This window comes from Lutjanus erythropterus, chromosome 17 (genome assembly GCF_056507025.1).
Source record: "Lutjanus erythropterus isolate fLutEry1 chromosome 17, fLutEry1.hap2, whole genome shotgun sequence".
In the NCBI taxonomy this organism is placed as follows: Eukaryota; Metazoa; Chordata; class Actinopteri; order Lutjaniformes; family Lutjanidae; genus Lutjanus; species Lutjanus erythropterus.
In genome coordinates this window covers 22,105,071-22,115,445 of record NC_139333.1, presented here as the reverse complement: position 1 = coordinate 22,115,445, position 10,375 = coordinate 22,105,071, and the positions used below count along the sequence as shown (strand labels likewise).

Sequence of the window (10,375 nt, the reverse complement as noted above, 5' to 3'; positions counted from 1 at the left end):
CACAAGACAGGAGGACATGGAGCGAGTGTGTCGGAAGATGAGAGCAAATATTTCAATCATACCACAATCAAAAAAAAAAAAAAAAAAAAGAACACATTTTGAGGAGAAAAAAGACAAAAATAACACATGAATAAACAAAACTGTAAAATATATAGATAGTCAGGGTATTGCACAAAGGGTATTTGGCCCTAACTGGTCCACAATAAGGACAGTAATAACACAGGTAGGGTGCTTGTCCATGCGCCACGACTCTCCTTTACTAGCAGACAATACCAACACAATACAGCCACTCAACACAGGCTATATACAGGCCTCTGCACCCAGCACCTACTGTACAGTCCACATGTGTGCTGGGGAGAGAAGCAGTGTGTGTACGTGTTTGTGTGTGTGTTGTCTGAGCATGTGCAGTGAGCTTCTGAGTGTAAAACTCCGTGTGTTTGTGTGTATATCTGCATTAAAAGTGTGCAGGTGGGAGTGTGTGTGTGTGTGTGAGAGAGAGCATGTGCAGGTGTGTATATTCATATTCATATTCATAGTCATATTCATATTTATATTCATAATAAACCCAGGCAACAAGAACAACACAATGCAAGTAAAGAATATTCCAAAAGTAACAACAACCAATAGCTTCAAAGTAAAGGAGTGACTGTGTGTGTGTGTGTGTGTGTGTGTGTGTGTGTGTTTTTTGTAAAGGGATTTATGGTCAGCAGTGTGTGCATATGTGCGTGCCAGGTTTAGTGTTGTTGGATCAGTGTGTGCATGTGTGTGCGTGTGCGTGTGTGTGTGTGTTAGGTCTGCGTCTCCTCTGGGGCGCAGTAGGAGAAGTCTTTGAACTCCTCCTGGTTGATCTGTCGAATGATGGCCTCGTCTGTGGGCGTCAACACGGGGTCCTCCTTGGTGAAGTCCTGGTCAAAGTTATTCACATCGCGCTTGGTTTTCTGCGGACACACACACACACAGACACACACACACACACACACACACACACACACACACACACACACACACACACACAGAGGAGAAGAAGGTCAGAGAAAGAAACCTCTCTACACTCTGGTGCTGTAAAAGTGATATTAGAGCGACACCTTCTGACCACTGAGTCTCACTGCCTTTTCTGTGAAAACAAACACCTGTCTGATCAAGTATTTGACAACAAACTTTCTGTATCTGGTATTTTGGTGTATTTAAACTTCTGGTGTCAATAAACAAAAGTGTGTGTTCAGATTCACTACCCGACTCTGTTCAAATAAATCAACACATGCAACCTGTAACAAGGAGCCACAACAGTGTTGGGCAATTTACATTCGACAAGGAATATATCACATATTAATAGTTACTTTTATTTGAAAATAAGTTACCTAACATTATTACTGTCTGTGTAGAGTAATGTGTTACACTACTTTTGCATTATTTTCTCCATGATAACTGCATAAGTACAAACCACAATTGCAAAAAAGTTTGGATGCTGTGTAAAACATAAATAAAAACTGAATGCACACCACACATGCAGGCAAGTCAGTCTAGTACCTCAACTCTTTTGCTATGAAGCCGAGTTGTTGTGTATCTTGGCATCGTTCTACTGAAATAAACAGACGTCTCTGAAAAAGACGTTGTCTGGATGACAGCATACGTTGCTCCAAAACCTGTATGTATCTTTGAGCTTTAATGACGCCCATGATTTCCAAAAACAATCTGAGATGTGGACTCCTCAGACCACAGCACATTTTTCCACTTTGTATCAGTCCATCTCAGATGAGCTCAGGCCCAGAGAAGTCTGCAGTGTTTCTGTATGTTGTTGACATACGTCTTTCTCTTTGCATGGTAGAGTCTTAACTTGCATTTGCAGATGCAACAACAAACTGTTTGACCCATATTTAACGGTATTCTGAAGTATGAGCCCATGTAATATCTTCTATACAGTTATGTGGGTTTTTTAATGCAGTGCTGTCTGAGGGGTCAAAGGTCACGGGCATTGGTTTTCAGCCTTGCCCCTTGCGTGCAGAGATTTCTCTGGATTTTCTGAAGATGTTCATGATATTACAAATTTGTAGATGGTGAAGTAAATCTCTTGCAATTTTGTGTTGAGAAACACAGTTTCTTACAGGTTACCAATTCACCTGTCGAATAATCCAAACAGGTGTTTTTTCTTTTTTGGCAGCTGTCTCAGTTTTCTGTTGCTCCTGTCCCAACTTTTTTGGAACATGCTGCAGGCATCAAATTCAGAATGAGTGTATATTTACAAAAAACAATCAAGTTAATCAGTTTTAGTGTTAAATGTCTTTGCATTGTATTCAATCAAATATAGGCTGCACTGTTTTTATTATTTTACACAGCATCCAAACTTTTTTGGAATTGGGGTGCGTACATGTAAACCAAATAAAGATCCTCACAGTTCATTGTTCACAGCTCTGCAAGGGTTTAAACATTAGTCTGTTTTTGTGTATACGTGTGTGTGTCACTTACAATCCGGGGTTTAAAGGGTGGTTTGACTTTTCTCTGCTCCAGCAGGACCCAGTCGATCTCTCTGAAGAAGGCGTGGGTCTTGATGGCTTCTTCGCAGCCCTGGTTCACCACGCAGCCCAGACGCTTGGCCGGGTTCTTGGTCATGAACTACACACACACGCGCACACACACACCAAATACACACTGTTCATTTCAAGACATATTGTCTGAAAACCAGCCCCCTTTAAGAAGACGCTCAGCTGTGGTTTCATCCATAAAATGAGGAGGACAGAAGCAGAACGGGCTGAGCAGAAAGCATTTGAGTGCTAATAATAGAGTGGAGGCATTAATGGCTCTGTGGACGGTACAAACACAGAGGCGTAGTGGCAAAGTGATGAAACAGGTCAGCAGAGTGCCGGTGTTATTTACTGTCACTGAACGTTGTGTCTCTTTTGTCCTGTTGTCTGTTCGGTGTTGTAAGAGCACTTTGTGATCTGCTGTGGTTTTATGATCACATTGTTATTACTTTGACCTCTCTGACTGACTTTTTTTTAATTCTCCTCAGTATCACAGCTGAGTGAATCGTAACACCTCTGTGTTAAGTGCACTCGAGTGGTTCGTGTGCAGCTCCGAGGACAGAAACATGAATGATAGTGTGACGACCAAAAAAAAAAAAAAGGACATATGAGGACAAATCTCGAGCGAAATCACGGGGAAAATCTTTTCAACGTGAAATTTTGTAAGTCACAGACATCCATTTCATAATGCAGCATTATGAATTGAAGGCAAAAAGACATCTAGATTAAAACCTGGCTACATTTGGCTGACACAATGGGATTTCAACATTAAAATCTGCAGAGTTCCTGAAGCTTTTCAAAAGACAAATTCAAGCATTTTCAAGCTTTTCCGGCACCTCACAGCTGTGGTAAATCACATATTTATATACACACACTCAACAAGCAAAATGAATATGTTTTCATCCAGATCTTTACAAAAGAGGAGCTATGAATGAAAAAAAACAGGCTTTGTGCAGCTTTTTAAGAGTAAAATTCAAGTACTTAAACAATAAATCAAAGCCTTTATCATCACATCTAAATCATTAGTATAAATGCAGTTGTACAACAGCAGTGAAAGTGTCTCTTTGTTTATTTTACTAGCTGCTCATATTTACTTTGATCGTATGTTTTGATCATGAATATTTAATGCTAATGCTAATTTCCAGAGTAAAGGATCAACAGAGGACTTATGTTGCTATGAATGAAAAATACGACAGGATAATCGTTTCATTTCAAATTTTAAAATTTTTCTGTAACTGTTAAGATTGATTATTGTAAGTTTTACAATTTATTTTTTAATTTTTCAAAAAACTGGATGCTTCATTCTTGGATTCAAATCGAATGGCCACAAACTGGGGCTCTATGTAGCCAAATCATGCAAAAAAAACCCAAAAAAAACAGCTACTTTTCAACCAAATTCAGCCCATTTTGACCTGCGAATCGTCAAATGAATGATTACTGGAATGGTTCTGTCTGAAGACCTCCTCACAGAAAGATTTTGTTTATGTTGATTTGGCAATAAAAACACTCAAATGTACATGGATAAGAAACAAAAAGCAAAAAGATGATCAGGACAAAATGTACTGAATTAAATTATGCTAAAATTAAACTATTCTTCATTTTGCCATGGATGCCTTCCAGCGCCAGCAGGAATCACTGCTGAGGACGATGAGATGCACTCTTGAAGAGAATTTAACTGCTCCTCAAACTCTTGATAATCAAATAAAGAAAATGTTGAAAGATGTGTGTTTTGGTGTAGAGACGACTCGTACCGCTCTGAGGATGGAGACAGCTTCTTTGCTGAGCCACACAGGATAGAGGACGTCGTCATGGAGAATCGACTCGAACAAGTCGTCTTCGTTATCGGCTTCGAACGGAGGCTGTCCGGCCATCATCTCATACATCAGCACCCCCAGAGCCCACCAGTCCACAGAGGCTCCGTACTCCAGCTCCTGCAGGATCTGAATTCAACAGGAAGACACAGTTCAACATGGAGGATGGTAACGCTGACCTCCACCAACAATTAATCAGTTAATCAGCTGACAGAGAACTGATGGGCAAATATTTAAATAATAAATAAACCTTTTGTCTTTTTTCAAGCAAAAATGCTCCAAAATTTTGTAACTCCAGTTTCTCAAATAGGAATAAACAAAACAAGTCATCTGAATATGCTGACTTGTACTGTGGGAAACTGAGATGGGTATTTTTGACTATTTTCTGACATTTTATAGACCAAATGATTAATCCATCCAGTTTGAAATGAAAGCAATCGTTAGTTGCAGCCCTGCCAGTAACACAAAACTGCACTTTAGTGAAGTACTTGAGTAAATGCACTCTTGCTCTCTCAATCCAATCAGTAGAGGCAGCTGGCTGCTCACCCTGAGCCTGGCTCTACTTCAGGTTTCTGCCTTTTTAAAAGGCTATTTTTCCTCACTACTGTCACTAAGTGCTTGTTCCTGGTGGTAATTGTTGGGTCTCTGTAAATAATATTATAAAGCGTACAGTCTAGACCTGCTCCTCATAAGAAACGCCCTGAGACAACTTCTGTTCTTGCTGTTATAATTTCAAATGAAAGAAAGGAAAAAAATGACTTCCCACATTTAATGAACAGAGGAACTAAAGGAGAATACGCGACAGTTCAGCTGACCTCAGGGGCGATGTAGTCAGGCGTGCCACAGAAGGTGGTGGTGGTCACTCCGTTCATGATGCCCTCTTTGCACATGCCGAAGTCTGCCAGCTTACAGTGTCCCTCTGCATCCAGCAGGATGTTGTCCAGCTTCAGATCCCTGAGAAGAGAAACAGAGGGAGGGAATGAGCACCATCTGGTTTCCATAACAGTTGGTCTCGCTGGGAGACGTGAGCACGAAATGTAAAAAATACTTCAAGTGTGAAATATTGTCATACACCTTCTGGTACGTCGCTGGTAAGATGATCACTGGTGAAACTCACTAATAGTCCTTGAGTTCTACAAATAACTGACCACTTTTTTTGGACTTTCCGATCAGGATTCGCCGCTTAAAGGGATAGTTTGGATTATTTGAAGTGGGGTTGTATGAGGCACCTGTCAGTCAGTATATTAACTACAGTAGTTGGTAGTCAGCATGCCCCCAGTTTGGAGCAGCAGAGAGGAAGCTAAGCACTTCTGTACTCCCGTGGACAGCGTCAGCAGCAAAACAGGTTTTAGCAACTTAAAAAAAAGGTCCACCTAAAGAATCAATATCAGTGTAAATGTACGCTATATTTAGAATATGTTCACTGCTTTTCTTGCCGTCAGGCAGCCTTTTCTGATAAGAAACCCCAAGCCAAATATCGCTCCCTCCAAATCAACCAAACTCCATAGGCGAAATCTGAAATTTTACCTTGCAGAAAAATGGGAGTTGCTGATCCACCGCTGCATCAATCTATTGGTCAGTTTGTCTTATTGAACGCCTTCAGTGAAGCCAAATTGTCCTTTTAAAACGCCGAAGTCACAAAACAACTCAAACAAATTAAAAGATCGAGGCATCAAGGACCAGCAACTCCCATGTTCTGTGAGGAATTGCAGACTTTGCCAATGGAGTTTGGTTAGTTTGGAGGTAACAATATTTAGCTTACATAACGGTGGTTTCCTGTCTGAAAAGGCTGTCTGATGGCAAAGTAAGGTGGTGGAAAATATTCTAAATATAGTGCACATTTAAAGTGAAATGGATGTTTTTTAGGTGGACCTTTTTTAAGTGGCTAAAATAAGTTTTGTCGCTGACCCTGTCCACACTGGGACGTGTGACTGTTATCTACTCTAGCTAATACGCAGACTATCGATAAGTAGCTCATACAACCCCGATTGAAATAATCCAAACTGTCCCTTTAAACAAGACAGAATGTGAATATTATGAAGAATCTACTTTAGGGTGTCCTTTACCTGTAGATGACCCCATTACGATGCAGGAACATGAGGGCTGAGGTGACTTCAGCAGCGTAGAAACGAGAGCGAGGCTCATCAAACTTCCTGGATCGCTGAATCTGGAACATCAGGTCTCCTCCGTTCACATATTCCATTACAAAAAACAAACGGTCCTGCAGAAAACACAGAGACAAAGAGGTATGAGACAGAGGTGAACCAGAAAATCCGCACGTGGTGTCTGGTGTCCTGCTGTACCCGTGTCTGGAAGCAGCAGTAGAGCTGGGTGAGGTAGGGGTGTCGGCGGGCGAGGGCCAGGATGCGCTTCTCGGTCATGGTGCAGTCCACGTCATCATCCTGCAGGATCACGTCCTTTTTCAAAACTTTGACAGCGTAAACCTCCTCCGTCCCCTTCAGCTCCGCCAGCATCACCTACATGAGGGGTAAAACATGGAAGAGACAGAACGGAGAGGAACATACACACGCTTAGATCAAGACTGGCTACTTTACTTTATTTTAAAAAAGGAAAGTAAATGCACATTAAGTCAGAAAGAAAAATCGTATCATAATTATTATTGATAAACGGCATCTTTCAAGTCGTCATTTTTCTTCTTATTATGTCATTTTTAATGTTATTCTTATTTTTCATATCAAGGACTTTTTATTGAGGTATTTTGAGTGGGACTTTTTGTATCATTGCAAATGTTAGCCTTCATTTGTTGCATTTTTAGCCACTTGGAGAAAATAAATTCAATATTTACTCTTTTATCTCTATTTTGATCTCACTTTAGCTGTTAAATGTTCACTAATTGATCGCTAATTGTGTCTGTCAGTCTATGAGAGCTTTTCTTTAGTCTGACTCACGGGATGCACACTGTGGGTATAAGTCTGCTGCTGGTCACTTGCTTCAAGCTGCATTGTGTCATCCACTATCTACCTTTCTGAAGTCCCCAGAAAACAAAAAACACTCCAAGCTGCAACCTACATGCTGAAAACAGCAAATTAGCATCTAGGATGCTAACGGTACGAACGTCAACAAGTTAACAGCTGTTTCTTCTGCAGTGATGTCGTCATTTTAATGCAAGAGCTCGCCTCCTGATGTGCAAATTTTCCAGTTCCCCCTCGACACTATTTTGCAGCAGCACCATCGCTGCAACCTGGGCTTAGCGCCGCCCAAGACGTTTGTGATTGGTCTAAAAACGTGCAAACAAGACAGGGCGTTTCTTCCTCATAGCAGAATGTGTATGCATGGAGGCAGACCTTTGTGAGACTAGCTTTTCTTTGCAAAAAAAACAGTGAGAAAAACAACACTAATGAGTTCTGCAAGAGTGCACCACATCAGTTAAGTTAAAGAAGAAAACAATGAGCTGAAAGATGATAACAAAGCAGCTCCTTCATTTGATCAGCTGTTGATATAAAATTATTGATTAGTGCAGCTTTAATGCTGAGCATAAATGCATGTGAGGCAGCTCAATATTTGCATAGTTTTTGTTTCCAAGTAGAAGAATAGTCTGTTGTTTGGTGTGTTGAAGAAAATTAAGTGTAATGTACAATAATAGCTGCTTTCCGGCCCCTGATATTTCCTGATAAGTAAGTAGCTATAAATAAGAAGAATCTGGAGTTAACAGAATAGAAAAAAAAAAGTTTCAATTATAAAAATAATGTGCAGTAAACACATAAACATCCCCCTCAAACGCCTCCTCCTCCGTGCCGTCGTACCTTGCCGAAGCTGCCTTTGCCGAGAACTTTGATAAAGTTGAAGTCCTTGAGGCTCCTCCTCTGGATCTGTCCGTTCTCCCTGCCTGCCGAGGAGGAGGACGAGGAGGAAGAGGAGGTGGTGGAGGAGGAGGAAGAGGAGGAGGAGGAGGAGGAGTGTTGGGGTCCCTGCTGGTCGAGTGACAGCGCGTCCTGCAGGCGATCCAACCCTGCCAAGTCTGTGGGCGTCAACGGAAAAGCAGATCAGACATCAGTGAAAACAGGCTGAGTGTCTTTTTTTTGTCGGTGAGTTTCTTTTTTAGAAATGTTGCTCATTATTTGTTCCTGATCAGTTTTTAATAACTTTCACATTAATGATTAATAATATCCTCTGTTCAAACCTTCTCTGAACAGGCTGAATATTTACACTCTGAGACATAAAGACGCTAACTAGAACCATAGAGGGTTCTATGGATTAACCCATCGAAGAAGGATTTTTTGTTCCTGGTAGAACCTTTTATAAAGGCTCCACTTTGAACACTTTCAGAGGGTTCTACTTAGAGCCCAACATAAAGGATCATACCTAGAACCATCTGTGAGAGGTTTCACCTAGAACCTGCCATGCAAGAACCCTTCTATGGAGTAACGGTTCTGCCCAGAACGCTCACTAGGGGGGTTTATCAAAAAACTTTTCCACCGTTTCAGGGTGCTAACAAGAGCCCACACATCGGATTCCACGAGAACCTTTTTATATTCTGAGGAATGTATCTAGAGCCAATCAAGACGGTTCTACTGAGAACCCTTTTATATTCCAAGGGTGCTAACAAGAGCCCATTCAGGAGGTTCTATGCATAACCTTTTTATATTCCAAAGAGTTTATCTTTTTTTAACTTTTCTAAATTCTAAGGGTCTTATCTAGAACCCATCAAGCGTGTTTCTACAGAGAACCTTTTCATATTCCGAGGGTTTTATCTAGAACACAATGTCAGTGTTCAAGTGTGACTAGAACCCACCAAAGGGGTTCTACCAAGAACCTTTAATATTCCAAAGTTTTATCTAGAACCCACCCAGGGGATTCTACCGAGAACCATTTATATTATAGTACAAAGAACTCTTTATGAGCCTTTCATGAAAGTGTTCCTCAAAGATTTCAACAGTCCTTGAAGAACTCTTTGATCCTCAGGAACCCTTAGTCTTAAAGAACCCCTGATAAGCCCAGAAAATGGTTCTAAACAGAACCTCAGCCCTTCAGGGGTAAACCTTTTGGAACATTTATTTCTCAGAGCATAGCAGCAGCGGCCGGTGTTGTTATTGTCATCATTATCGTCGTCGTCGTCGTTTGGTCGGATAAAACAAAAATGGGAATCCTTCCACAAAGAGAAAGTTAACTTTTATGTCTCAGCTTGCAAAGTGTGAGAGGACGATGACTAACTGTGACAACCAAATGGTGGAGGTGGGCGGTGGGGGATCATTCTTAGATAAGTCAAGTTTAGTCTTATAGCTACAGCAACAATAACACATTTCACTACTTCTTTTTTAAAAGGAGCAATAATATTTTTACTGAAATGGAAATACCACCTCTCACGGATAAAATTAACACATTAAAACCACATGCTGCAGCTTTGAAATATCCGCCTGTTTGTGTCAAATCTGTGTTTTCTGATGGATGTGTGTTTGTGTGTGTGCGCGCGCGTGTGTGTTGTGTTCAGTCTTACCCTGCTGTGAGGGGGAGGTGGGGACAGCTGGCTGGCTGAAGCTGTTCTCCTCAGTCTGGGAGAGCTCAGGAGGAGACTGGGGAGGGTCCTGCCCTGGAGTCAACTGGAGAGAGACAGAGACAACATGACCGTTCCTTCAGGCTGCCCTCTGACTTTATTTTTCCCGAGCATCCGTGTCCACAGAAATGCACTGAATAAAACCTTGAGCAGGATAAACTTTGGGATGCACAGGATGTATCGCAGTAGAAATGTTCTCTAGCTGCTGGTTGGGAACCCGATCTATGAGACACTTATTTGTTTATGAGCCGATCTTGACCTCTTCAATATCGCAACCAGGGATGTGCGCTATTAGTCGACTATATGATCCTCACTAGTCAACACTAGAAATGCTCGTCAGTTAAAGTATTTGTCAATATTTTATTCATGTTCAGTGCCAGTTAACTGTTGCCTCTCAGATGTTATGCAGCCAGCTGCCACTAGCCAGTGCTGCAGACCCTCTTGCCCCCATGGCCCTGCCACAGATGTTGTTATCAGCAAAGAGGGACAGCTGACCACGTAAAACCAGTGCGGTTTGTCAGTATTTTGGCGTA

At 41.4% G+C, this 10,375-nt stretch overlaps 1 protein-coding gene across 1 annotated transcript in view; it reads right to left on the bottom strand.

The window, feature by feature from the left end:
• Positions 1-229: 229 nt before the first annotated feature.
• The window catches only part of prkcea (protein kinase C, epsilon a), a 50,294-nt gene continuing 40,148 nt past the window's right edge, over positions 230-10,375 (bottom strand). Inside the window, exons 9-16 of the mRNA XM_084740151.1 lie at positions 9,786-9,888; positions 8,095-8,309; positions 6,634-6,807; positions 6,397-6,551; positions 5,146-5,284; positions 4,271-4,459; positions 2,464-2,610; positions 230-938 (exon numbers count right to left, since the gene is read on the bottom strand). Of these exons, the coding sequence (XP_084596277.1) occupies positions 789-938; positions 2,464-2,610; positions 4,271-4,459; positions 5,146-5,284; positions 6,397-6,551; positions 6,634-6,807; positions 8,095-8,309; positions 9,786-9,888 (1,272 nt within the window). The 3' untranslated portion in view covers positions 230-788. The remainder of the gene's footprint in view (positions 939-2,463; positions 2,611-4,270; positions 4,460-5,145; positions 5,285-6,396; positions 6,552-6,633; positions 6,808-8,094; positions 8,310-9,785; positions 9,889-10,375) is intronic.